Genomic DNA, 28,000 nt, shown 5'->3' on the forward strand with positions numbered 1-28,000 from the left:
TAATCACGGAATACGAAATTTATTGTTATTTATTTTTTACAGTTAATATAATATACAAATTATACAATAATATTATTCTAGGTCATGTTATTGACTTCTGTTGGTTTGTAAGTATTTTATTTTACGTGATTTATTATATGAAATGAAATACTAATGAATATGGGAAAGGATAAGAAATAATTAACGGAAATTAATAAAAATAATACCAAAAAAAAAAAAAAAATATTCAACCATATGGTCCATCCAAATGTCAAACTTTTTGATTTGGAACCAATTTCATTTGAGTGTTTTTTTTTGCAATATGCTCGTACATCGTGCTTTTTGGCTCTAGTTTACTTCAATAGTTTTCTGTTTCCTATCAGGTATAGATATAACAAAAAAGTATCAATAAAAGAGCAATTTAAGAGGGGTTTATATAAATGATAGCAAATTAAATTAAATTGCTGCTAAATCTAATCTTTCGATGCCCCCCAAAAGTCTTTTCTTTTGTATTCTCCTTTTAGCAGCTTATATAAAAAAATATAATTTCATGTATTAAAGCAAAGAAAGCAATCCCAAATAGTAATAATAATATAAATAATAATAATATTAATAATTCGGTATAAATAAACTAGAGTCAACCTTCTCCATCTTTTTTTAATATAGATGAGTTTGGCATTTTCTTTATTTACTACAGGATAAATTTGATATATTAAACCCATCTCCATTTTCCTAACTTTTATTAATAAAAATAATGACATATCAAACTGGAAGAAAATGTTCACTTGGAATAGAAGAACCTATTGATATTTCTTCCAAGAATGTGCCACTTAATGCATTTTTAATTTATACCACATCGAGAACTCTACCAGACCACAATTCGACTGATTCATGGAATGAATACTATGATAGCTTGTCCATGACAAATAACACACAGGTAATGACAGGTTGTACTGATAATGTGAAATCAACCAACAATGTTCCTCGTTGTGTAAGTGGGGTTGAATCAAAAGTGGCTACTTCTGAAATGGAAACTTTGCACAGATGTCGGTTTTCAGTGTGTGATTTGAATAATTTAGAAAATTATCTATATCAATCAGAAAAGGAATCCAACTCAGCAGTAATAGAACAAATAGAAGCACACAATAGTACAGGTATGAACACTTGTTGTAATTCAATAATTGATATTAATGCTCAATGTAATCATATGAAAAATCATAGAAGACGGAAATCAATTGCATTGAAATTTAAGAAACCACAGACCTTATTATGATTGTTAGTAATGGATCTCTAATTTTGACTATGGCTTGGATAGAAAGATATTTGATTATGGTTTAGAGTAGCTTATAATAGAGTGTAGCTAGAAAGTTTATGCAGTTTAATTTACAAACAACAACTAGTAATATCTTCGTATAATTTGATATTCCCAGAAATAAAGTATTCACTGTAAGTATATAACCGTTTCTTAAAAAAAAAATAGCTTCACAATAGTCTCTTTCCTTGATAGTTTTCTCTCTTATTCTGTGCCAAAATATAGACTATCTATAAATCTATTTCTGAAATGCCAATGACTATCCAAAAATCCTTCATTATTATACCAAACTTTATTATTTGAATTTGAATCTTCCACACTTGATAATTTCCCAACAACTATTTTCACTTTAGGGAACACATTAACAATTCTTCTTATACCTATTTCTGTAGATAAATAAGTAATCAAAATAATATCTTGTTCTTTAACATGATGATCTAATAATACTTGAATTGCCATAATGGCTCCAGCTCCACTAATAATTTGTGAATCAAATAACATAATTTTATCAGATAATTTATGAGGTAATCTTTCAAAATGTAATTGAGGTTCCCCCGTAGTTGAATCACTCTGAATTAATAATTTACCAATAGAAATTTCTGGGAATGATTTTTTAATTGATGTCATAAAGCAATCTCCACTACGAATTATATTAATAGCATTATATTGATTTTGTAATAATTTTTTACCATGATAAACCCCTTTACCAGTATCGATATCAACATTGGTATAATTGGTCATATACTCTTGAGCTAATTCAATTAATAATCCACACATACGATTAAAATAAAATATGAAATCATTACGAGAAGTTGAATTATTAAATAAAATCGAATTGATTCCCTTAACTTGATTAGTGTTTTGTAATAATTTAATATTGAATTTATCAATATCAAATTTTATATCGACCCCCAATTTTTTCAATCGTTGTAAATGATTTCTTGATTTTAAAGTTAATTGATTTTTAATATGTTTAATCATTAAATTTATAGCAATTGAATTATCTAATCCTCGAGGAATTACTAAATCAGCATTTTGTACTGTTGGATTAATGAATTTTACAGCATTGGGTTTAACAAATCTTTCCCATTGTTGCATAGCACCACTTAAATCTCGACCACGATATAATATATCTCGAGTTAATCTTCTTGCCAAACAAATATCTAAATCAGTATCGACATATATTTTCAAATCCATCATATCTAATAATCGTTGATCATATAAGGCATACAATCCTTCCACAATAATAACATTGGCACCATAAATGGTATTAGTTTTTGAAGTCCGATTATGAGAGGTGAATGAATAAACTGGAATAGTAGTTTTACCTCCTTTTTTCAAATTACCAATGGTTTCCACTAATAATTCAAAATCTAATGAATCAGGACAATCAAAATCATAATTATTGGCAAATGCAAGTTTACTTTCTTCCAGGGTCAATGGTTGATAAAAATTATCAAATGATAATAACACTGTCCATGGTTGATTAATATCCTGAATGATTTTTTGAGAAATTGATGTTTTCCCTGATCCTGAATTACCAGCAATACCAATGATATATGGTTCGGTCCATGGTGGGATATATGATGCCTTTGGTGTGGAAGTAAATGATGATTTATGTTGCAACTGTTGTTGTTGTTGCTGCTGCTGCTGTTGTTGATCATTGGTACTTTTCAACTCATATTTGTTGACATCTTCAACTAGATCATCGATGCTTTCAAATGGTGATTGATCAAGGTTTTCCACTGATGAGTTTATAAATGATAATGAATCCTCATCTGGAAGTGGTGAAATTCTACTTGATCTTCTTCTTGATTTTGGATGTAGTGGCATATTAGATACACATGTATATATAAAGCTATTAAGACAAAAAAAGTAGTATTTGTGCTTTGTAGAGAAAGCCGTATGATTCTTGAAGATGGAAAAGTAGGGACTTTTTTTTTTTTAGTATCAATTTGATCACCATCGTCGTCATCGCTCGCCAGGGCCAAGTCCTATGTCGTTCTCGAGGGAAGAGGGAGGGAGGGCAGGAGAGATGAGCCAGACACACAAAAAAAAAAAGACCAAACAAACTAAAATCAAAAATACAAACCCAATACAAAGACAAAACTAATCAAAACCAACCAGGACAAATATGGATACACAAACTGGGAGAGGGGTAAGAAGAAGAAGACAAGAATTGCTAGATGTTGATGATGATAATGATATAAATAATAAAGAAGAAAGTGTACAAGTGACGCAACAGGAATTTCCAAACACTAATTCAACTACGGAATCAACAAAACCTACAACCCCTCCTCTTCCTCCTCAACAAACACATTATAAAAGATCCAAACTGAAATATTATCAATTTAAACAAGAACTTGAAGAATTAGAGATCCAAGAAGATTTATCACCAAATCAACAATCACGATTAGATTATTTAATAAATAAACTAAACAATTGGAATAAGAATAAAAACAACCACAACCAAAATGAATATTATAATTTACCATCATTGCAACAATCAAAAAATGAACTATTACATCAAAGACAACAACAAAAACAACAACAACAACAACGACAACAATCATTTCAACCATCAAGGATGAATTGGGAAGATGAACAATTTAAACGAGCTGATCAATTAATTTTACAAAATGATGATAAGATATATATAAATGATGATAAAGAATATGAATTTGTTTTTGATCAATCACAATTTGTCAATTATGATGAAAAAGAAGAAGAAGAATTACCTGGTGATGAAGAAGACGAGGAAGGTGATAGAAATAATAACTCGGCTTCCATTAATGCTAAATACGATGAAGTTAGAAAATCATTACCGGTATATTCATATCGTGAAGAATTTTTAAAAATTATTAATGAAAATCAAACATTAATAGTAGTTGGAGAAACAGGATCAGGTAAAACCACTCAATTACCACAATATTTATATGAAGCGGGATATTCACAAAACAATCGAATAATTGCTTGTACTCAACCTAGACGAGTGGCAGCTACTAGTGTGGCTAAAAGAGTTGCTGATGAAATGCAAGTTAAATTGGGTGAACAAGTAGGTTATAATATTAGATTTGATGATAATTGTAAAGATGGCATTACTATGATAAAATATGTTACTGATGGTATGCTTTTAAGAGAATTTTTACAAGATCCAACTCTTGAGAAATATTCTGTTATAATGATTGATGAAGCTCATGAAAGAACATTATCTACAGAAATTTTATTAAGTTTATTAAAAGATATTATCATGACCACAACCAGGAAAAATGATTTAAAAATTATTATTGCTAGTGCCACCATTAATGCTGAAAAATTTTCCAAATTTTTTAATAATGCTCCAATTTTGAATATTCCAGGAAGAAGATTCCCAGTCAAAATCCATTATACAAAGCAACCAGAAGCAAATTATATTCAAGCAGCAATAACAACGATATTTCAAATTCATATGACTCAACCATTACCTGGAGATATATTAGTATTTTTAACTGGACAAGATGAAATTGAAACTATGGAAGAAATATTACATGATCTGATAGTTAAACTTGGTGATCAAATCAATCCCATGATGGTTTGTTCTATATATGCTAATTTACCTCAAGAATTACAGCAAAAAATTTTCCAACAAACCCCGACCAACACCAGAAAAATTGTTTTAGCAACCAATATTGCCGAAACTTCAATTACCATTGATGGTATTTCTTATGTTATTGATCCAGGTTATGTTAAACAAAATGTATATAATCCAATAACTGGAATGGAAAGTTTAGTGGTGGTACCATGTTCACGTGCCAGTGCTGATCAACGAGCTGGTAGAGCTGGTAGAGTTGGTCCAGGTAAATGTTTCCGATTATTTACTAAATGGTCATTTTATAATGAATTAGATTTGAATCAACAACCAGAAATTCAACGAGTTAATTTGACATCAGTAATTTTATTATTATTATCATTAGGAATTAATGATTTGCTTGGATTTGAATTTATGGATCCACCATCAAAACAAGCAATAATTAAGGCGTTAAATTTATTATATGCTCTTGGGGCATTAAATTCACAAGGTAAATTGACTAAAATTGGCAAGAAAATGAGCGAATTCCCTCTTGATCCCATTTTCACCAAATGTATTTTAACTAGTGATAAATTTGATAATACTAAACAAATTATTAGTATAATTGCGATGTTAAATGAATCATCAAATTTATTTTATCGACCTAAAGATAAGAAAGAATTAGCTGATAAGAGGAAACAAGAATTTAATGATTCCCAAGGTGATCAATTTATGTTATTGAATATATGGCAACAATGGGTTGATTCCGGATATTCAGTACAATGGTGTCAAGATTATTTTATTCAATATAAAACAATGAAACGAATTAAAAATATTTATGAACAATTGATTAGATTGAGTAGAAAAATCGGCATTGAAGTGAATAATCATCAACATCCCAAAGAAAGCAACAACAACGACAACTGTACTTTACTAACAGAATGTTTAATTAGTGGATTTTTCAATAATATTGTTAAATTGTCTCCCATGGGGGATTGTTATCAAAAATTGACTAATGGCAAAAATGGTAATAACAATACACCATGTTATATTCATCCATCTTCATGTCTATATAAATTAAAACCTAAACCCAAATATTTATTATATTATGAATTGGTATTGACTAGTAAAGAATATATGAGAAATTGTATTATATTGGATGAAAAGTTAATTAAACAGTATCTATAGTATTATGTGTGTATGTGTTTATGTGTGTGTTTGATATATGGACAGTTCTAGAATCGATATTGAAAGGGGGGTCCGTCGTCGTTGTTGTCGTGGTCATGGTCCAAATGAAAAAAATTGCAACTTGCGTCTCCACGACTTATTATTACACGTCGTACTAGTTTTTGTGTGGGTTGATCGGTCGATGGGTCTGTCCGACAGTGTTCGTGGCCGAAAAAAACAACTGAAATTCACGAGAATCAAACGAATCAATTAAAAAAAAAAAAGGGAAGAAAAACGAGACGAGACGAGACGAGACAAAACAGAACAACAATAACAATAACAATAACAATAAATGTAACCAATATAAGTGTACTTTAAATCTAGACTGAAACGAAACAAATTCAATAAACAATTAGATGTGCATAATAATTAAACGCAAACTATCACAACCATAATTTAAAAACCTTCTATTAAGTTACAAAATCAAAGGGGGATGTTTTATTTTTCTGGTTTGGTCTTTTTATCTGACGATGAGACGTGCGCGCGCCGGTTAAAAGCTGTCACGACCGTACGTCCTGTCAAGTTGAATCGTGGAGGAGGTGTCAAGATGCAAATACTAACAAGTGCATTAATATATGGGACTTGCTACTTTAAGTTTCAATGTCAAGTACCAACAAGTACCAGCACCATTATCACTTTTATTCTTGTAGCAGTTGAATGAATGGTTTACAAGTGAAGTTAAGCTAGAAAGGGCAAAATAATCACAAACAAACAGGTTGATTTAGTGTACTTCCTGGTATCTTAGTACGATATTTATTTCTGTTTGTCATGACAATCATATCAAATGATACTTACGAGATTAAGTTTTTCTACCAAAACAGCAAGCAGATATAGGTGACATCAAGTTGTTGTTATTACATAGATTGAATTTTCTGAAACACAACTTATTCACACTCACTTCTCAAGGCCACAAGTCATATTTCAATTTCCATTGTATTATAAAGTGTTTTGAAAATTTTTTTTTTTGCGACGAATCTTGAAACAACATTTAAAACTCATATCGGATGTGACTAAACTGTTGTTTCGGATATTGATTATTCCCATTGTTTGAATAGAAGAAAGAAAGAAAAAAAAGATAGTAAATTTACTTGCAATTGGTAAACAACAATGAATCAACAATTTCTTTTATTGTATGAACCAAATAAACAAATAATGTTAATCCAAGTGTAAGTGTAGGTTGTTGTTTCGTGATCGTGATGGTTGATAAAAGCGGGAGATCAACGACAATAACGGGAATTTAGCCTAAACCTGAGAGTAGAATATTATTATTATTATCAAGTCAGGAATAAGTTTGTGTTAATCTTGTTGTAACTATAATATCAACGATGGTTTATTATTATTGCAGAAGAAGAACTACACCCACCCAACCAACCCCCATCAATCCCAAAAGAGTAAATTTAGGAAAGAAGAAGAAAAGAGGAATTGAAATTGTAATTGGAATTGGGCTGAGTTTGACGTGCATTGATGATCAATATAACGATTGCACACGACTATGAGGCGGCAGAAATTGGCGTTAATATCGTCAATCAATCAATATCCTTATATGCCACATCACCACGATCATCATCATTAGCAGCAATATAAACATTGAGCCTTACACCTTTGTTGTTTAATCAACTATTATTGTTAGATTGATTCATTGATTTTCAAGTTGTTTAAATTGGGTAATAACAATAGTATTAGTAATGGTAACTTACTTACACAATAAATAACATACGGGAGAATAGTAGAGAATAATAAATAATAATTCTGTTATTGGTAATGAATATTAATTACACAAAATTAAAAAACAAAACACGAAAAAAACGAAAAATAAAATAAGGAAAAAAATAAAAAATTTGGCGTGTGTGCGTGTACCAAACAATAACAATGACAAGAAAAAAACAGAACAGAACAGAACAGAACAAACACAAACCACCACAAGAAGAAGAAGAAGAAAGAGAAAGAGGAAGGAGGGAAGGAATTCTATCATTTTTTTATTTTTAAATAAGGGATATCAAACAAAGGAGGGGGGGAGAGGGAGAGTGAGAGGCAAAGGCACAAAACATACAATGGAAGTAGGCCAAAATGGGTCAGGTTAGTACGGGTTAGTCCTATTGTAGTGGGCATGGTGGTGGTAGTGGTGGTGGCTGTAATGGGAAAGGCGGAAGAATGACAACAGAAAATTTTTTTTTCTCAATGATTTGCACAAATCACACAAATCATACAAATCATACACATACACATATATTATACATAACAATGAATTTTATTCAACTAGTTAGTTAGTAGACTAACCTAATAAACTTATTTTTACCTTTAGAACAATAAAATCTTATTCCTCTTCCTATTACTACTACTACTAAACTTAGTTTATTCTTTCTTTCTTTCTTTTTTTTTTTTTCTCCCTCTTTTCATTTTCATTCTCAATTTCCTCTTCTTCTTGTTTTTTTGTTGAAGAGAAAAAGGAAAGAATTTTATCAAATTATCTTATTCATTCATTCACTCATTCAACTACTTATTTTTATTTTTATTTTTATTTTTTTTATTATTCCCAAGTTTTCTTCTTTTCTTTGCCTTCGTGCTTAAACTGACTTGTAATTAACATTCGTTTATCCCATTGGTCAAATCCAAATATTATTCGACTCGATTCGACTGAACTCATTCGTTCCAACCCAAATTCCAAACAACATATTCTTTAACTGCCCCCCCACTCCTCCCATTCTTATTGTTGTTGTTGTTGTTATTACTACTGGGTATTCTATACTTTTTTGTCATTCACTATAAACTAGTTGAAAAAACAGGGTTATTTAGATCATTTTATACCACATAACCTTCCCAATCCGACCACTAATATTTCCTAGATAATTCCATACATAAGGACATTATCCATCACATTCAACTAATCAGATTACTCCACCCCTTACCCCCTATCATGGTTAAACTACATTTCTTTACAATCGCTGTATCGATATTTTATGCCAATTCATTATTAGTTTTAGCAGCAGATTTTTTTGCTCCAGCTTCAAATATAGGTTGTTATTCTTCAATATCAGGTGGTGATTCTAAAGGTGATTATAATTTTCAAAGTTCAGGTTATTGTGTTACTAATGAATGTCCCAACTCACCATACGTTGCTGTTAAAGGAGGAGAATGTATATGTTTGAATTCATTACCTCAATCATCATCTAAAGTGAATTCAAACCAATGTAATCAACCATGTCCTGGTTATCTGTCAGACAAGTGTGGTGGATCAAACGTATACAATATTTATAAAGGTTTGGCAAGTTCTAGTTCCAGTGCCAGTTCTAACCTGGGGAGTTACGCCTCATCAACATCATCTGGGTCTGGGTCTTCATCATCTGGATCTCCATCTTCCAGTGAATCATCTTCAGTAACTGGATCCTCTAACAATAGTGATGATTCAGATCAAAGCACGGCGACAGTTGTATCTACTATGAGTAATTCCGATGGTAATGTTATCTATAAAACAATTACACAAGAAGCTTCACCAACTACGTCGTCTGGGTCATCATCTCATGCTTCCACAACATCGTCATCTTCTCCTTCATCATCATCAACTTCCTCATCCCACCCAAGCGACTCAACTGATGGCAAGAATAATGGGAAATCAGAAAAGAAATCATCATCATCAGTGGGAGCTATTGTGGGTGGAGTTGTTGGTGGAATTGGTGGATTGATTCTACTAGTTGCTGGTGGATTCTTTTATATGAGATACAGAAATAATAATAATGATGAAGATGAAGAAGAAGAATTTTATAATGATAAACCTCTTAAAAGATCTAATGGTTCCAAAATTGGTTCGAGAAGAAGTCCAAATGATTTAGAAATGCCAATGGCTAATCCGTTCCAACATCCAGCTGATGATCTAGTAAGAAATAATAGTGTTCAAAAGAATGGATTTGTTGATCCTCGATTGAATCCAATAATGATGGGTCGAAGAAGATTAAGTGAAGGTTCACTTGTTGATGAAGCAGATTATTCTCGAAAAGTACTACAAGTTGCTAATCCTGATGATACAAAATAATAATTTATATCTAGGATCAAAAACAATCAATAACTGTTACTACTACTACTATTACTATTACTATTATCACTATCATGTTCTTCCCTCCTTATTTGTTTTTGTTATTGACATGAAATAACCAAATTTAGTTTATTTCTTTTCAAATGACATATGAAAACTGTTTGATTATATATTAACGTTTAATTTATCTTTTTTTATTTCTAGTCAACAATATCTTCTTTTCTTCTTACTTATTTACTTACTCACTGATTGATTTACTTACACACATTGTCTTTTGGTTTGATTGGTTTGGTATGTTCATATATATATATATATACAATCCCTTTTGATTCTTCCAAGTTAGTCTTTTTTATGTTTATATTATCATCATTATGATTTCATCGGTTGTTTTTTTTTGGTTTTTTTTGCTTTTTTGCTTTTTTGCTTTTTGTTTTCATTATATTCATGAGGTTTGATATTCTATATTTGATTATTTTTATCGTTTTTTGCTTTTTACTTTAAGTTTTATTTTGAATATAAATTTATAGTCTTTTGGTGTTTTCTTTTTTACATATACATTATATCACACATATTTTTACTGATAAAGAAAGAAAAACATTAAAGTTTTAATAGTTCGCGGTGCTAGTATTAGTAGTATATATATATATGAGTTATTTTACAAAGTAGAGAAATTGTAGATTGTTGAAAGTTGATGGTTGTTGTTTTATTAAGGAATGGGGGAAATATTTGGGAAGTGGATGTTGATAATGATAAGTCGTGTACAATCGGAGAGGAATCCAAACGAAACCAAACAAAACGAAACGAAACGAAAGAAGTAAAAGAAATTAAAGTAGGCACAGCACAACACAGTTAAATATAACACAACTAACTTAACACAATATTTACTAAACCAATAAATTAAATACTTGTTTGAATTGTTGTTAATCATTTTATGGGAGATAGAGAGAGAGAAAGAGAGAAAGAAAGAAAGAAAGAAAGAAAGAACCAATTTGATAATCCAATCAAAAAATAAATCCCCAATCTGTTTATTGTATTCATTTTACTTAACTAGATTAGAAATCATCATCATTTACACACAGACTAATTAGACAACCAAATCCCCACTTATACAAATGAGATCTCATGAAAGAGTATGTGATTAATAGTACAGAATGAAAAAAGCAATTTATATGTTGTATATGCGTTTACCAAAGTTGCCTTCCATCTAATAACCTGTCGCAACACCCACCTTCTGCTTTGCACCACCATATAGATATCCTTAACTGAGTCTTATAGTGTGTGAGAGCTGGAAAGGTTGTTGTTACGAGACTGGTGTTATAGATGTGGCAGGTTTTACTTTTTTTTTTTTTCTTCTTTAGTCGTATATAACAACACTAATTGTTTTGGAAAACAAATAATAATTATACTAACTCAATACTTTAAATTAAAAAGCTATCAACATCAAGTGAAGATACAAATAAAAAGTCATCGAATAGTGATATAAACAGTAACAATAAAAATATTCTAGACTCATTTATATCGGAAGAGGCAATATCACCACCATCAACAACGCAGCACCACCACCGCCAAGATTATACAGATACCACCCCCACCGCCACCGCCACTACCACCACTACAATGGAAACTACTTCTAATTCTACACCAATAATACCGTCATTAGACGAAGATAATAGACTTTCTTCATCACCAGAACTGATGCCAATAGAATCGTCATCATCACCATCAACAACAACAACAGCACCAGCAACATCGAGTAGATCAGAACAAAGAGATTTAGATGATTTAGAACTGCAGACACCACCTAGATTAACCACTAATCAACGAATACAACGAGTATTACACCATTTTTTCCCAGTCAGACAAACATATGAAAGACTAAACAATGGATTAACCACGGGAAGAATGCAAACCAATAATGGACGATTTATTGGTCAAGGTACTGATGGGGTTTTCCGGAACTTGATGGCAAAACCTGACACTGAAGAAATGCGACAACAACAAGAATTAAATCCTCCAAGTTATGAAGAAGCAGCAGCGGACGCATCACCAGAATATTGGGAACTGACAATGATTTCTCCCATGTATGAAGATGAAGTATTTGTTCAAGGTTTACCCGTTGGTAACATTGCCAATTTTGTATGGAATGCCTTAGTATCAGTAGCATTTCAATTTGTTGGATTTATCTTATGTTATTTACTTCATACATCTCATGCCGCTAAACAAGGTTCACGAGCAGGGTTAGGAATAAATTTAATTATGTATGGTTGGAATTTGGTACCACAAAATTTTGGTCATCCTGATAAATTACCGAAAAAATATCAACCAGAAAATCCTAATGATTTTGATATTAATAAATCAACGAAAATATCTGGGAAAATCGATGGGTATAATTCAGGAATATTTATTCAGAATTCAATTGATAATACTAAAGATGGTAATGCTGGTGATTGGTTAGGTGGTTCTGGGAGTGCACCTTATGTTGCTTATGGATTAATTGCCTTTGGATTATTCATAATATTAAAATCATTGGTTGATTATTATCGTGTTAAACAATTGGAACGTGCCATTTTAAATCCACCTTCAAACATGCCGGTTAACACAAACTCGATTACAGGGGTGGTTGATGAGATTGACGAAGAAAACCGTCATCGAGAGCAACATCAAGAACAACATCAACAACAACAACAACAGGAAGAAGAAGAACTTTATTCTCATCAACATTGAAATCGTTAAGGTCAAAAAGTGTGATTTCTTTTTTTTGGGTTTTTTTTTTCTTTACATGTCATATAGAGTTAATTCATAAATATAATACATATACATCCGAATTTAAATCAAAAACAGACTCAACTCGACTCGATATAGTGTATCAATTGTGAATATTGTAAATTAATTCTATTAATTTATGCAAAAGAAGAGAAAGAAACCAAAAACTACTAGTTAAGTAATATCATGATTTTTTCATAACACAAAAATACAATACCTCCAGATAGTACCAATCTTCCTAATCTTGGTGTAGCACCTTTCCAAAATGTCAATAATCCTTCTTCTTTAAAAATTTTAACAAAACAATTCAATGTTGAAGAATATAATTTATCAGCACCTAAAGCTTGCATTCTAGTTTTCACAGTATCAATAGGCATAGTGGTATAAACGGTGATAATTCCTGCTAAAGCCCCCACAGAAAATGTAGTGACTCCACTTAATGGTTCATTTGGTTTTTGACCTGATGCTTGTTGAATCATTGTTTTCATAGCATTATAACTTCCTAAACGAACTGCTTGATTAGCTGCTTGTCTTAAAGAAACGGGGACAACTCCAGCATAAATCCCCTTGAACCCCATATCACGAACTAATTTGAATGAACCTGATATTACTCCATTTTGATATTTTGGTTTAATCAGTTGTTTATCATCGATTAATGCAGTTTTTATTGCTTCAAATGGTGTTACCGCCACTACCGATTCTAATAATCCCGCACCTAATCCAGCAATAACACCACGAGGACCAGATAATTTACCATTTTTATCCAGTAATAAATTTTTAATCAGATCAAATCCAAGAAATCTAATTGATGCTTTAAGAGTATTACCAACAACAAATGCTGGACATCCAACGTATAATGAAGAAATCCCTTGAGTTTTACCAACATTATAAATTAAAACTAATGGATTTCTTGATGCTGTTGATGATTTAGAAATTAATTGTAATCGAGTTTTGGCAAATTCAAATGGATATGTTATTACTCCTTCAACTGCTCCTGCAGTTCCACCAGCTATAAATGATTTAAATGGATCCACTTGTTTCTAAAGAGGAAAAATTGTTAGTTAGTGTTTTATTGCCTTTAATAGAACCAAAGTAACAATAATAAATGACATACTTTATCTTTTGACATTCTGGAAGTAGAAGATGTTGTTTTGAAAGGAAAAGAAGATAATGTGGAGTAATATTGATCAAGAGTGAAAATTTTTTTTTTTTCAGATTCCCCTTAAAAACAAAAATGTTGATTTCAGATTATTACTCACTCACTCATTCTGAGTCACTTTATAAGGCAAACGGCGTTATTCCGAGGAAAAAAAAAATTCATTCTTTCTACCGCCGATTTCGCAACTTCCTACAAATGTAGTAAATTTCTGATCGTCACCTAACTGATGATTAAGACATGCTTTATAAGTGCACACGACATGTTTCTTCTTACTCTTCCCCAACACAACAAAAGAATTTAGCTGGACAACGTGGAGTCTTAGTATTAGCTGCCTTGCTTCACCGGCAGCAGCAACTCAACCGACCCTAAGGCCAGTTTGTGAACTGATCCACTACATAGGCTTTGAAAATTAGTTGGGTTCTTCTACCTTGTGGTATGTTAGCGTTAGGATTGGGCTAGGCAGCTGGGCCAACTATGTTGCCAGTGGTGAATCTGGGCGCAGTGATTACAATTGACTGCTGCCCACCACCCTTGAGCCTGGGGACTTCGGCCCTTGACACTGGCTCTGGCTCTGGCCCTAACCCCAGCCCTTGGTAGCACTAAATTTGGAACTTGTTGCTCCCACCAGCCCAGCCTTTCTGGCCAAGGGTAGACCCGTCCCATTATGTGTGTTGACGCTAGAGATGGTACAAGTGTTGGCAACCGGCACAACCGTACCCCAGGATAGGATCAAACCGTCCCAGCGGTGGCTCTCGTACCCCCACTTTGTACCTAACGCCCTGCTTATGAGAGATGCGCTGCACTATGGAGAAGAGTTTCGAATCCGTGGATCACCAACTACGTCTTCCTCGGACCTACTCCTTCCTCCCAAATAGCACCATTCATAACATCGTATCTCCTATCCCCCAGAATATTGTATCCTATAAATAATATACAAGTAAAATATATCAAGACTTTTCAAGCTAGCAGACAGGGTTTTATAATTAGCTTTTGAAGACTAATTTGATACAGCAACAACTTATTGATTTTTTTTGCATCTCCATTATTCTCTTTCATTTGACAGTTCAATAATATAAAATCTTTTATAAATTATTGGGTGATACTCAATAGTTAATGTGAGGAAAGATTTTAATTATTATAGTAGTTTTAGTACGGAACTTCAATATTTAGGAAAGTTTACATTTAATATTGATTGAGCAGTTTTATATATGATTGGATTAGTCAATCTTAATTTCTTCTTGATGGGGACTTATGACAATGTCTAGTGATATTGAAGTCAGTATCTACTTCATCAGCTACTGTATGACAATATTATTATACATTCATTTTTAGTAATTTCTGATCGACCATTTATATTTTTGATTTGTATTTTTATTCACATAATGATGCTCCACCAAGCTTCCATATAAGAGAAATGATTCCTGGTTCCTTAATGAATGAAATAGATTTTGGAAGTTGATTGTAAATGAAAAGAAGAAAGAAAAAAGTGGTAAAAAGTTGCAAAAAAAAAAAGGTTGGGCGCCAAAAGAGTTTATATAGTTCTGTAATTCTTGCCACAAATAGCAAGTCGTGTAATATTGGAAAAATATGTTTGGTTGCAACAACCGGAAACTTCCTATGTTCACATATTTACCCAAACAACATTTGGACATCAAACCCACAAATTACAGCTAACATATATATATATAGTTAAATAATATACATACAAATACAATAATACATGAATTATACAGGCAACTTGATGGTAACCATAAAAGTACCTCCAAGTGGATCATGGTTATATTCCACAAGTTCATTTTCAACACGAATAGGTGTTGGTGGTCTATAATCTGGATTCCTAACTTGAGTTTTATTGATCAAAACTTCATTATACTCATACACTTCAGGTACACCCAAATCAACTGCACCAGGTAATATAGACGAGGGTGCAGGAGTTCGAAATGTCTTAGGTATGTCTGATAAGTCAGGAATGGTATTTCCCCTACCAGCATGAGCTGCAATTCTTCGTGAAGTAAAGCCTCGACCCGAGCCCTGTTGTTGATCTTCATTATAGTTGTGTCTTCTTTTCCTTCTACTCTCTCTTTCCATTTCTTTGTCCAACCTTTCAACCTCTAATTGGGTCAATTTACCTAACGTAGGGGAAAAGTCTGGCACACTTGAAGGGTTTCTTAAAATCGAGAAAAAATCATCAACAATTCCAGAATCCGAAGACACTAATCTTAAAGGTGGCAACAAATGATTTCTAATCTCATCTTCGTGTACTGGCGAACCATCAAAACCATATCCCACCATGTTCAACGCTTTATAATACATTTGCGACTGCTCTCTTATGCTATGAGCTATTGCAGTACAAAATTCTCCCGGTAGACATAATTCATCGCACATGTAAGATGAAAATTCTTCAGCATCGCCTTCCTGGCTATTCAATATATCCCATTCAAATTGGTCAGTCAATTGGGTATTGTTAATAGTGATATCAATTTTAATAGGAATTCTTAATTCACCCATTGTTTTGCTAGGTTTCTTCAGATAGTCTGCAATCTGTTCTTTGATAGATGATAAAATTGTTTCATAATGAACTTTGGAGATAAATTTATAATCCTCTAACAATTGAGCAGCAAAATCTTCCACTTTTATAATCTCTTCATTCAAATCCCAAAGGAATGTATCTCTCAATTTAAACTGATCCCTTTCTTGGTCAAATTCTAATCGAATAGGAACATAATGTTTTGGTTTATTTTTGTTTTTCATTACTCTTTCATTGATGATTCTATCAGTTAAATCCCTGTTAGGAATAAATAGCTTTGTGCTGGCATTTGTTATTCCGTTGCCATAACCTTGATATCCTTCTCCCCAAATACTGTTGTTATATTGTCCTTTGTTGGACAATGCAATAGAATTCATTCTCAATTGTTTGATTTGGTTGTAAGACTTGATGTCCTTTCCAATATTCTCCATAATAGTTTTGTTGTCGTGCAACTGTTTATTCAATTTACCCACAAATTCCGTATCCTTCCTTATCAAATCTTCATAGACCTTCAAATCAAGAGGTACATCTTTACCCTCCTGTTTCAATTTTTCTGACCATTCTTTAATGTTTTGCATTGGCTTCATAGGAATTTTGTTCAATATGTCAGGTGTGACTCCGGGAGGTAAATTTGAATTGAGTCCTGCATCTCCCTGAGCCCCATTCAAAACCCCTGTGGAAGGACCACTACCAGAATTAGGCACCCCTGTAGCCAATACACCTCCCGCGGAACGTACTGGCCCCTGTCCCGGTACTAAAGGAGTGGCACCAGGTACACCTGCCATTGGAGGTCCTGCTCCACCAGGAACACCCACAGGTGGATTTTGACCACCAGCAACTCCAGGGATTGAAGACATTCTACGCGCTGGTACCTTATTTATTGGAATGTTCCCACCATGAATTGGTTGATTTATTATTGTTTGAGAGCCTGGCACATTTACCATATTGGGGGGTATTTGGTTTGCTACTACTTGTTGTCGATATTGTGGATTTGCTTGTGGTTGATTTGGAATTCCATTCATAATATGAGGCAGTCCTTGCTGCTGCTGTTGTTGTTGTTGTTGTTGTTGTTGTTGTTGTTGATTGAGCATCATCTGTTGTTGTTTCAAGAATTGCTCTCTTGATAATTGCATTGATTGTGGTGGTTGCTGTGCAATTCCACCAATTATTCCACCAGTAGTTCCCTGCATCAGCTGCTGCTGTTGCTGTTGTTGTTGTAAAAGCTGTTGCTTTTGCATATACTGGTTCATTACTTCTTGGAATTGAGGATTAGACCTAAAAAGTTGAAACTGCTGAGGTGTCAACGATTGTAACATTTGTGGTGTCAAAGCAGGTAAGTTCCCACCACGCTGCTGATGCTGCTGTTGTTGCAGCGTATTAGTATTCATACCTGAAGAAGATGAAAAGTTCTGTGGCTGCTGATTAAAACTCATTGTTGATGTCAAGACAAAATTTCAATCAAAGTATAATTACGGCACAAGTGTAAACAAAAAAAAAAAAAATTTAAGAACAAGAAAAATTGACAATATGATTAAAAACAAAAAAAAAAAAAAGAAGTCACCAGAAAAAAAGTAATTTATACACGACTGGTTTTAGACTCTTTTATCAATTGGCAAAGAAATGAAATATTACTTGTTTATTATACAATATACATTGGAAGACACAAAAAAAGAAGGTTTTAATTTACTCTTAATTATTCATAAAATCGAAAATAGATCCCATGTTCACATAACGACGACCACATTCACCCAAGTACTTTTGGATTACCTCCTGACAAACACCAAAAAGTTCCCTGTTTTGTTCAGCCAATGCTTCTACTTGTCCTGATGGCAATTTGGGCAACTGTTTGTCTTTAGATTCTTCCAAAGCATCCACCAAGGGCCTGAGTTGACCACGTTTTGTTTTCTCAACATCAAAGATAGATTGGAAATAAAGCAATTGATTATAAAGCTGTTTATCATTGTAACGGTATCTCATAACCCCCTTGCAATCCATTGCTCTACCTGAGTTACCAATACACCTTTTACCATATACTGAAATTTGTCTAGTCACGATTCCACAAGCAGGGTCATCACAAACCAACCATCCAGCATAATACAAAGCAATGTGCTTTCTTATCATTGACTCCAACTGTGAGGTCAATTTAATAGCTGGAAATGTATAGTTACACTGCAGACAACAAACACCATTGAATGTGACTTTATATGTCTCTGCTGCCATGATTCCTCCAAATCGGAATGAAGTTCCACATTTACAGTGCAAAACTAAATAACTTGTTGCTCTAAATCTTTCTTCATCAGAAATGTTTGACTCAATTGGTAGAATTTCTCCGTTTGCACCACCCCCTTCGCTGTTCTTTACTCTCAAAATATAACGTTTTGTATCAATTCCCAATGATGTTGCTACTCTTACCATATCGATCCCTTCAATTCTTTCTAATAATCTTTCAACGGGAGCAAATATTTGTTTTTCCAAATAATAATTGGCATCTGGCTTCAAGTTGGGGTCTTTCTTTGAAAGCAATTCTTGAATAGCCCTAGCTCTCTCCGCAACAGTCGAACTATCGCCATCATCTCTGGCCGCAGTGATGACATATGTGATAACACTACCAGCTTTAATCACTTTCCCTTCTTCTCTCAACCTTAAAGCGACTTGAACCTGTGGCATAGTCTTACCATTGGGATAGCTTTTTGGGTCCTTGGAAAGTTTGGTGTTTATTTTATATTTGTCAATTGGTATTTCGTTGTTTTGAACCTTAGTCTTCATCTCATCCAAATAATCGTAGACTTCAAGAAGCGCTGTTTCTGGATCCAGGTCCGACAAAATTTTTGTCAATACAAACGTCGAAATATCTTTAGAAAGTTGACAGTATTCACGTCTTCTCATATCCAAACCTTTTACTTCCAAAGTGGCAGTTTCCTCGTTGGTGGCTTTATTTATTGAGGCATTCATGGCTGCATACTTCTTCTTGGCGTGTAACAACAATCTCTTGAAAACGTTATCGATATCAATCTCTAACAACCTATAACGTTCGTTGACTTGTGCTTTGAATTGCTCTCCAATCTTGATAGCTTCCTTGTAGCTGTTGGCACCGGTATCAATCATAACAGAATCTGTATCACCATAAACAACTCTCAAACTAGACGATTCTGCCAACTGTCTTGTATCCATCAAAATTTCTCTCCCTTTATTTGTGACTAGCATAGCTAATGGTTTAGCATAAAATCTGGAGTTCACATAACCCAAACAACCGTACATCGAATTTGCTGTCAACTTCAAAGCCTGTTGTTTGATATCATACTGGGCTTTTTGAAATGGAGTATTCTTAGGATCTTTGAGCAACTTCTTAACTTCTCGACGACGAGAAACTAAAGTGTTTAACAATCGTGGTAAAACACCGGACTCGGTGTCTCTTTCTGGGAGAACTGGCATGTCTTTATTTTCATCGTGAGTAACATTGAATCTATCTCTGTTTACAGTTGTGAAACATATGTTGAATTCTTGAATAATACTTGGGTACAATGAATTAAAATCCATAACCAACACATAATTTTTATGTAACCCCTTTTCAGGTTCAAACACTAAACCACCTTGATACTTGGGTTTCTTGTTTGAAGTGGCAGTCGTCGCATCTTCCTCAGCATTTTCTACTCTGGCTTCTTGTTGATAAGATGTATTCTTGTGTGTTTTGTCCTCCTTATCGGGCACAATGTAATTGTTTCTCTTGAATTCATGTAACAAAATGTATTCATTTCTACCAGCTCTGGTTCCGCTCAAAGTATGCGACCATGCATTACCAGCTATATTAGTCAACTGCTTAGAAAGCGAAAGGATCTGAGTAGCAAATGCAATTTCTGCAGTTTGCTTAACATTGAGTTCGTTTTCCTTTAATGCCATTAAGAATAAATGTGCATCCTCAGCATACTTCAAGTTCTGATAGTTAATTTCTACTGGAGCATGTTTTTTGTGGCAAACAACATCATACATTTCATGCAAGTCCCATGACTGACATTTCATTGTCAAGGATTGACCCATTTCATTGGCAATATCACACAACAATCTTCCTTGAAAAACATCACGGATAAGAAGACTGTTGTTGTAACTTGAATTACTTTTGTTAATCATATATGGCCATTTCTTCCTGTTTCTCCGACCAAGAGCAGACCACGTAACAACATTATTATCATTCATTCGATGTACAAGCACATCTAAAGATATATTCTCCAATCTATGACCAATAAATACGTCTGGATCCAAAGTCTTTATTTTAGCTGCAAGAGCATTAAGCAATACTTTCTCGCTAGGGCAAGTTCGCAATTGAAATCCACCTTTATCAGCCAACTGCTGTAATCTTGGAGGGAAAGAAACAGCACCGACAGGTCTGGCTAGGGTAAAAACGTCATCTGGTTTAATATCTTCCGATATCGGGGCATCTTGAGGTAGTTCAAAGTAAGTTGCCAAAGACACCGATACAACCTCTTGCTTATTGCTTTTGGGATTCAATACTGTTTGCATGGAAATAGCCGTGACAGTTAAATTAGGGGAAGCTGGGGCATCCTTGTCAATGGTGCTTATTTGTGAAGGTCTATTGACCACAACCTCCACTTGACAATGAGAAACATTTTGCATGGCATCAAAATCACCACCACGTATTTCTAACCAGCACGGTCCCATGATATTTCTTTGCATTACAAATGATTCAAACATATTAGCATTGGTCCCAAAAACGTGTCTAAATGTGCTGCCTTCAATATTGGCAGGCATGATATTTCTATTGGTCTCGTTATTGAATGGGAGCAAAACCTTTAAATACTCGGCTTCTTTTGGTATATCAGCTAACTCGAACGCATATTTCTTGACTTCAGGTTTGGCACGTAATTCTTCCAACTTGTAATTAGCCAACAAAAGAGGCTGTATTTCTTCTAATACGTCAATAGCAGCGAGTTTCTTGGTTTTATCCTCTTCATCATCCACAATACGATATTCTCTTGGTAGGAAGAATAATTCACGGCATATTCCGTCGACTTTGACTACTCCGGAAACTAGTTTGCCTTCTTTAGTCATAATTTTACCAAATAGCAATAGAGAGTTTTCAACCTCTGCGTAATCAAACCAGAACATTTTAAATGAATCAGATGTGTCTTTTATATTATCTTCAGATACTTTTTCAGTATGATTAGAAAACTTGGTATAAACTGGTTTGGAAGTTGGAGATGAAGGTAACTGATTTGCCTTAACAGCTGAAACGGTATCAACCTGGTTCTTTTTAACCACAGCTGCTCTTGGCTTTCTCGAGTAAACAATATCATCATCTGAGTCGTCATCATTGACATTGGCTTTTTCTTGATTTTTTGGCAACTCCGGTGGATCTTCCAAAATGTTCTTTGTGGGTTCTGGATCAATATTCTCCTTTCCAGTATCTGCCTCTGGAGTCACTTCACTTTTAAGCTTAAATGGTGACGAGGGCTGGTCTTCAAAAGTATCGATATCCATAGTATAATCAGATGAAGCATTGAAGGCATCAAGTTTTGGTGTTGTTATGTCTGTTTTCTTAGTTGATGTTGAAAAGTTGAAAGTATTCTTTAATTTTTTTTTATTAATCTTGTTGTTGTTAACCTCCTTATTAGTAGAGTGTGAGAATGCTTTGGGAATATGTTTCTTTCTATCCAAGTCGTCACCGAAATCATTGAGAATATCATCTATGTTTGTTTCCAATTTTTTCTTAGAATCAGAAATACCACTCATTGGTTTGAAAAAATTCCTAATTTGTGATGTCTTTGCTACCTTGCTGGTCTTATCCTCCTTTTTTCTACGTTTTCTGGATCCCATAGACTCGTTTTCTTCATCTGAATAATAGTTTGGCCTAGAAGCATCATCCCAGTCGTCAGCTCCATTATCAACATAACCTTCTCCATTATCGTCGACAATAAAATCATCATTCATTAGCTGATTTCTCTTGTGTTGTCTATAGGTGTCCTCGTCTACCTCATCATAAATCTCATTGTAATCATCTGTGTCAGATTCAATAACGTTAACATTTCTACCAGTTCTTCTGGCTTCTTTCAATTGCTGTAGAGTCTTGCGTCTGGCTGATCTGGACAGCATAGTTAAAAACCGTTTAATATAATGAGATGGCGAGCTGTTAAAAGAAAAGAGAATCGATTTTAATTCCAATTTTCTTTGCTTTGGTTTTTTTTTTTCTTCTTTCAAATGAATTGAACAATATTGGTTAGAAAAGATATGAGACTGACGTGAAAAACCAAAAAAAAAAAAAAGAACACGCATAATTCAAATGGGACGTGTTTTTCTTTCAGAGTATTTATTTTTGTGTACGTTTTAATTATTGTAGGACGCGTTACAACCACCACCACCAGAAGATAGTTGCAAAAATCATGAACCTACTTTGAACTGATTAAATTAAAGCTTCATAATTCTCATGACAGATCTATAAACAAAATACACAAATGCTTAGCCTAAAGCTTGACATATATATATATATAGAGAGAGAGAAATCATACCTTGTATAATTATCATTTGGTTCTGTTTGCATAATTATTGTAAATTGAGTTTTTGGGTAATAGTTTGAGTGACAATTGTGCTAAAATTAGATAAAATTGCTGGAACATTGATAATTTCTCTAAGCAAATTCCAAATTAAGTTAGATCTTTTCAAGGCATCAAATATTTTATAAAGTGTCAGCGGCCGTAACTTTAATATTCTCCACACAAAATGAGCAGCACCAGGGGCCAATTCCGGGGTCGTTAGAATGTGTTTACTCAAAGCAACAACCAAGCCTGAATCTTTTAAAGATGTGAATAATAACACCAATAAGGAATTCTCTCTTTTAAAAACATCCATAGATGCAGAAGCCTCTTGCGAATAAGAGGCAATATCTTTGGTTTCTCGAACATTAAAAATCCGAAATCCAGATTGATTGATCACTTCTTTGGTGATCCTCAATAAACCAGGTAACACATCTGGATCTTTAATAGCATGCATCAACGTGTCTAAAAGTAAATTTGACTGATCAAGAGCAATAAATATTGTAGTAAGGTTTACCCATTGTTCATCAATGGCACGCACCAACGTATCTATAGCAGTGTCAAGTAATGGCTCCCGTGTCAAAAGAAAATCAGTAGCAATAATAGCAACACCGGAATTGTTGACAAGTCTGAAGACAGTATCTAATATTGGAAGATCAGATCTTGCTGACAAGTCCTCAAAGTCAAGATCTCTCAGAATGAGTTGGTAATCTTCGGTAAAATCATTCACCAAATTGCTATTTTCAGCATTGAGTATTTCTAATTGATGTACAAGTTCATCAATTTGTTTTCGGTCGTTCTCACCAATTCTCAAACCTGGTTGAGGTGGTGCAGCAGGTGTAGAATCTACACCACTCACAAATATTAATTCCACAATAGTCAAAAGTGTCAAAAACTTCATGTTTGATTTAATAGTGTTAAATCTTGTAATCTCCAGTGAATTAAAGAAATATTTTGCTTTTGTAAAAAGAGGGAAGAACAGAATGCACAGTAAAAGGTGTAATCTATATACAACAGTATCCTTATTTTCATCTGAGAAATTACTCCTTTTTCTTATAGTTGCTTAGATGGAAGAATTATTCCAAAAATTAAAATTTCCATTTATTAATCACCATCATCATAAAGTGTAAATGTATACTTTAAAGAAGTATTTTTCAACATAGGTTTGCCAAGGCAAAATCAGCAAATTGTTGATAACTTTCCTAAAAGTGCTGTTTATACTACGCAGGCACAGATTGCAAAAATTGCCCAAAAAAAAAAAAAACGACAAGCTCCACAACATTTAAACGAGTTGACACAAGCCAAAAAAAAAAAAAACAAACAAACAAACAGTATAAACTTGTTGTTTCCCTAACCAGCGAATCGACTGCTATTGAGTGCACACTTTTCGACTAATCATATAATGTCATTTGCTAATATTGACTTAGAGGCCCAGAAGGAACCATTGTTGAAAAGCAAAGATAATGATACTAATTACACTTCTCCTGATGAATTGGATACGATTATTGGGAAAACTTCTCGTCAGCTACTGGTATTTGGAAACCTAATTTCACAATTCGAGACACAACGTAAACAAATAGGTACACGAAGAGACACCCAAGAGTTGAGAAATACTATAGATGAATTGACAAGCAAAATCCAAGAGATGGATAAAGCTATTCTGGCATTAATCACCAACTTATCCAATCTTATCAATCTGAAAAATGGCTCTGCAACTAACGCTAGTATATCCAATAGACATATTGTTATCGAGGAAAGGTTAAGTCATCAATATGACGAGCTCTCAAAGGCATTTAATAAATCAACAAAAATTTATCAAGAAAAAAAGAGAACCACACCTTTATTGACTAGAACAAGTCAAGCGACAGAGGAACAAACAAAGCCTGAAGATACGTTAACCACAAGCCAGCAAGAACAAGAACAAGAGCAAGAACAGGTAGACCAAGACTTTATTGATCAAACTGAACTACAGTATCATATATTATTGACTGAGGAGCGAAACCGGGAAATAGAACAGGTTACGGAGGGAATAATGGAGGTAAATTCAATATTTAAAGATTTGAGCCAGTTAGTACACCAACAAGGAGAGCAAGTAAATACCATCGAGGACAATATTTTACAACTACATGGAAATACACAACAGGCGTCCAACGAGTTGAATAAAGCAAATGAATATCAAAAGAAAAAGGGGAAATGGTCATGTATATTGCTTGTTGCCCTTTGTATATTTTTACTAGTGATTGTTCTCATAGTAGTCAGTTAATTAATAGACAACGTTGGTGTATATTATGGCCAACCTACTTAATACGAAATAAAAAGACAAAGAAAAAGAATATTGTAAACCGTTTACCTTTAAAACCAAAAATAACCATATTAAAATTGATGAAACATGCTAACCTAATCTAATCTAAACTAGCAGTATCAAAATCATCAGACTGTTCTTTTCCATCACTGATATCATCGTCGTCCTGGAAATCTGTATCTATTTCTGAAAAGTCGGATGTTTCGGGGGTACTGATATCTTCATAGTCACTTTCATCTCTCAAATTTGAACCTGTTGATCTAGCAGCGCTGACATCCTTTAATTCTTCATCCTGATAATGGTCTGCAAAATTCGTTTCGTTTGCAATCTTTGCTTCTTCTAACTTTTCTCTACAATATTCAGCTCCCCTTGAGAAAAAAGCCTCAGCAGTTTCATATATAGCCTCTTTGTTATTTATCACAGCTATTGTAGCACCTACAAGAGTGCCTAATCCTAGAGCAACCTTAACTGATAACGGTACTGATTTGGAAGAGTTAGTACCCTCTTCAAATCGATTTTTTTTCGAGCTGGCAGGATACATACTGAATGGGGTCATAAACAATACTAATTATTCTTTCTTATGAGTGGTATGGAAGTGTATAAGAGTGCTGTGATGGTGTAGTTGATAAAAACAGTCTATTTTATGTATATTTGTATAAAGCACAAATCAAGAAAAAAAAAATAGGAGAGAGGAGAGAAAAAATGATCCATATAAGCATGATTTTGCTACGCCACTGAAATGCTACACTACTTAGAGAAAGACTGTAATTGGAGAAAACACCACACCACATTTATTCTACATCTAACTAACTATAGTAATATGGGAAAAAAAAATTACCACCTACCTAGATTGATGGTCTGAAAGCTGCGAAAGAAAATCAAAACACACCTCAAGCTTATATCAATCTGTTTCTGTGAGGGTGTTGGTAGTACAAAGTGAACAGTTGAATCAAACCACGCATGTGGTTCAGCCTAATATACCGTTTTTTGGAACTTTGCATGAGCTTTTTATTTATAAGCAAGCAAACCCCATTAAGAGGATTATATCAAGACAAAGTGATAATATCCCTACTATGGAAATGAAAATTTGCAACTTGGAATAGTTTGTCCCTAGACAAAGCGTCGACAACAACCGACAAAGTTTCACAACAAAAATGCTTATATCGAAGAAGATAAATGATTTTAGGGTATATTTAGTCGAGATCCGAAATTCGGGACACAAAGTGCACAAAAAAAAAAATAAACGGAATTCGATAACCATAATGTTCATTTGGGAACACAATCTCCGATATAGATATGACTCATGAAAGAAACTTGCCCATTTGCATTTTGCAATATAAAGACCTCTGCTGCTAACTAATTCAATTGACTGAAAACTTGTGTCCTTTTTTTTTTACTGTGAACAATGACGGTCAACAATTCTATTGTTTATTCAAGACCTTTAAGTGTTTCTGAAAACTTCTTTAGATGTCGGACAGCTAGTGGGAATTACAGAAACTTCGTCGTTACTGCAACCTACAATCAAGGTTTAAAAAAGAACTTGCATATCTTGGTCAAAGCGTTAAGGAAAACTCTATTGGAGTATCCAATACTTGCGACAACAGTTCAGTTTGACAAAACAGTGAATGCTTTTGCAAATGTGCCTTTGAAATCGATCAAATTGAATGACATCTTATTTTTTGAAAGTGATAAAGAGTGGCTAACAGAGGGAGTGATTAATGAGAATTTTATTAGATACTGCAATGAAACACAGTTCAACTTGTACCAAGAAAACGTATTATTTAAGTTGATTTTGGTTGGCGATTTTCATTTGTCGGCGATCTTCGAACACACTATTGGCGATGGTCTAGTGGCGAATTATTTTCATGAAGTTTTGCTTAAAAATTTGGCAGAATGTGAGTTGATGGAAAACACTTTATTTGAAGATCAATTTGGGCCATTGGTTTTTGAAAACATAGAACTAAAAGATGAGATACTCAACTTTGAAAAGGACAGAATCTACATCAAGAATTCTTTACCACCACCTATTGATCCGTTTCTTGAGGACATTGATTTGGACTATAGTTTTGGCGACCCATATTTCCAAGACAAGGTTATTCCAGAAGGTTTCCCAAATAAATGGAGGGGAAGATTTGATACTGTTGACACACACGATATTAGTTTCAAGTTAATAAACTTTAGCAGACAAGAAACGAAAGAAATATTATCCAAATGCAAAGAACATAAAGTAGGCATAACCTCATATATCGAAGTTGTTAACGCGTTGACTTTCCAGCCAGTTTTTGGAGACAATTCATTCACCACACACAGAACCGCCATGACATTAAGAAGACACTATACTCCTGATTTAGCAGAATACCCTTACAAAAAAATCTTGTCAGATCCAGAATACAAAATCTTTGGAACCCTGGCTCACATGGGATTTGTTCAGAATTTCCCACCAATTAAAGCGTTTTCTTGGGATTTGGTGAAGAAAGTTAATCTTGATTTATCAAAGGCTGTTAGGAATAAACGCGCTTTGAACCAAATGAAACCTTGGAAGGATGCAGGGGACTTGTTGGACGAAAAAAAATATGGCGTTCTTTGAAGCACAATACAATAAACCAAAGGCTGAT

At 33.7% G+C, this 28,000-nt stretch overlaps 12 protein-coding genes and 1 pseudogene across 12 annotated transcripts, besides 1 other annotated feature; 6 read left to right on the forward strand and 7 right to left on the reverse strand. All coding sequences in view use genetic code 12, as the record gives it.

The window, feature by feature from the left end:
• Window positions 1–733: 733 nt before the first annotated feature.
• Window positions 734–1,252, forward strand: CD36_84160 (conserved hypothetical protein; the record flags this gene model as incomplete). The annotated part of the gene is made up of 1 exon (XM_002419287.1): window positions 734–1,252. One exon carries the CDS (start codon window positions 734–736, stop codon window positions 1,250–1,252), a length of 519 nt encoding a protein of 172 aa, XP_002419332.1.
• Window positions 1,253–1,495: 243 nt separating this feature from the next.
• Window positions 1,496–3,124, reverse strand: CD36_84170 (uridine kinase, putative; the record flags this gene model as incomplete). The annotated part of the gene is made up of 1 exon (XM_002419288.1): window positions 1,496–3,124. One exon carries the CDS (start codon window positions 3,122–3,124, stop codon window positions 1,496–1,498), a length of 1,629 nt encoding a protein of 542 aa, XP_002419333.1.
• A 301-nt stretch (window positions 3,125–3,425) lies between these two features.
• On the forward strand, window positions 3,426–6,026 carry CD36_84180 (pre-mRNA-splicing factor ATP-dependent RNA helicase, putative; the record flags this gene model as incomplete). Its single annotated transcript, XM_002419289.1, has 1 exon — window positions 3,426–6,026. The coding sequence occupies one exon, from the start codon at window positions 3,426–3,428 to the stop codon at window positions 6,024–6,026; it is 2,601 nt and encodes an 866-aa protein (XP_002419334.1).
• A 1,500-nt stretch (window positions 6,027–7,526) lies between these two features.
• CD36_84185 lies at window positions 7,527–7,601 on the reverse strand (annotated as a pseudogene).
• Window positions 7,527–7,601: a sequence feature.
• Window positions 7,602–8,979: 1,378 nt separating this feature from the next.
• Window positions 8,980–10,092, forward strand: CD36_84190 (cell wall integrity and stress response component, putative; the record flags this gene model as incomplete). Its single annotated transcript, XM_002419290.1, has 1 exon — window positions 8,980–10,092. The coding sequence occupies one exon, from the start codon at window positions 8,980–8,982 to the stop codon at window positions 10,090–10,092; it is 1,113 nt and encodes a 370-aa protein (XP_002419335.1).
• Window positions 10,093–11,204: 1,112 nt separating this feature from the next.
• Window positions 11,205–12,816, forward strand: CD36_84200 (metal homeostatis protein, putative; the record flags this gene model as incomplete). Its single annotated transcript, XM_002419291.1, has 2 exons — window positions 11,205–11,222; window positions 11,524–12,816. 2 exons carry the CDS (start codon window positions 11,205–11,207, stop codon window positions 12,814–12,816), a joined length of 1,311 nt encoding a protein of 436 aa, XP_002419336.1.
• Window positions 12,817–13,025: 209 nt separating this feature from the next.
• On the reverse strand, window positions 13,026–13,984 carry CD36_84210 (citrate transport protein, putative; the record flags this gene model as incomplete). The annotated part of the gene is made up of 2 exons (XM_002419292.1): window positions 13,026–13,895; window positions 13,970–13,984. 2 exons carry the CDS (start codon window positions 13,982–13,984, stop codon window positions 13,026–13,028), a joined length of 885 nt encoding a protein of 294 aa, XP_002419337.1.
• Window positions 13,985–15,739: 1,755 nt separating this feature from the next.
• Window positions 15,740–17,974, reverse strand: CD36_84230 (subunit of the SWI/SNF chromatin remodelling complex, putative; the record flags this gene model as incomplete). The annotated part of the gene is made up of 1 exon (XM_002419293.1): window positions 15,740–17,974. The coding sequence occupies one exon, from the start codon at window positions 17,972–17,974 to the stop codon at window positions 15,740–15,742; it is 2,235 nt and encodes a 744-aa protein (XP_002419338.1).
• A 256-nt stretch (window positions 17,975–18,230) lies between these two features.
• On the reverse strand, window positions 18,231–22,826 carry CD36_84240 (DNA polymeras I subunit A, putative; the record flags this gene model as incomplete). The annotated part of the gene is made up of 1 exon (XM_002419294.1): window positions 18,231–22,826. One exon carries the CDS (start codon window positions 22,824–22,826, stop codon window positions 18,231–18,233), a length of 4,596 nt encoding a protein of 1,531 aa, XP_002419339.1.
• A 267-nt stretch (window positions 22,827–23,093) lies between these two features.
• On the reverse strand, window positions 23,094–23,984 carry CD36_84250 (conserved hypothetical protein; the record flags this gene model as incomplete). The annotated part of the gene is made up of 1 exon (XM_002419295.1): window positions 23,094–23,984. One exon carries the CDS (start codon window positions 23,982–23,984, stop codon window positions 23,094–23,096), a length of 891 nt encoding a protein of 296 aa, XP_002419340.1.
• Window positions 23,985–24,485: 501 nt separating this feature from the next.
• Window positions 24,486–25,346, forward strand: CD36_84260 (syntaxin, putative; the record flags this gene model as incomplete). Its single annotated transcript, XM_002419296.1, has 1 exon — window positions 24,486–25,346. The coding sequence occupies one exon, from the start codon at window positions 24,486–24,488 to the stop codon at window positions 25,344–25,346; it is 861 nt and encodes a 286-aa protein (XP_002419341.1).
• Window positions 25,347–25,485: 139 nt separating this feature from the next.
• Window positions 25,486–25,941, reverse strand: CD36_84270 (conserved hypothetical protein; the record flags this gene model as incomplete). The annotated part of the gene is made up of 2 exons (XM_002419297.1): window positions 25,486–25,865; window positions 25,929–25,941. 2 exons carry the CDS (start codon window positions 25,939–25,941, stop codon window positions 25,486–25,488), a joined length of 393 nt encoding a protein of 130 aa, XP_002419342.1.
• Window positions 25,942–26,790: 849 nt separating this feature from the next.
• Window positions 26,791–27,972, forward strand: CD36_84280 (N-acetyltransferase, putative; the record flags this gene model as incomplete). Its single annotated transcript, XM_002419298.1, has 1 exon — window positions 26,791–27,972. The coding sequence occupies one exon, from the start codon at window positions 26,791–26,793 to the stop codon at window positions 27,970–27,972; it is 1,182 nt and encodes a 393-aa protein (XP_002419343.1).
• Window positions 27,973–28,000: the final 28 nt, after the last annotated feature.

This window comes from Candida dubliniensis, chromosome 3, assembly GCF_000026945.1.
Source record: "Candida dubliniensis CD36 chromosome 3, complete sequence".
NCBI classification, from domain to species: Eukaryota; Fungi; Ascomycota; class Pichiomycetes; order Serinales; family Debaryomycetaceae; genus Candida; species Candida dubliniensis.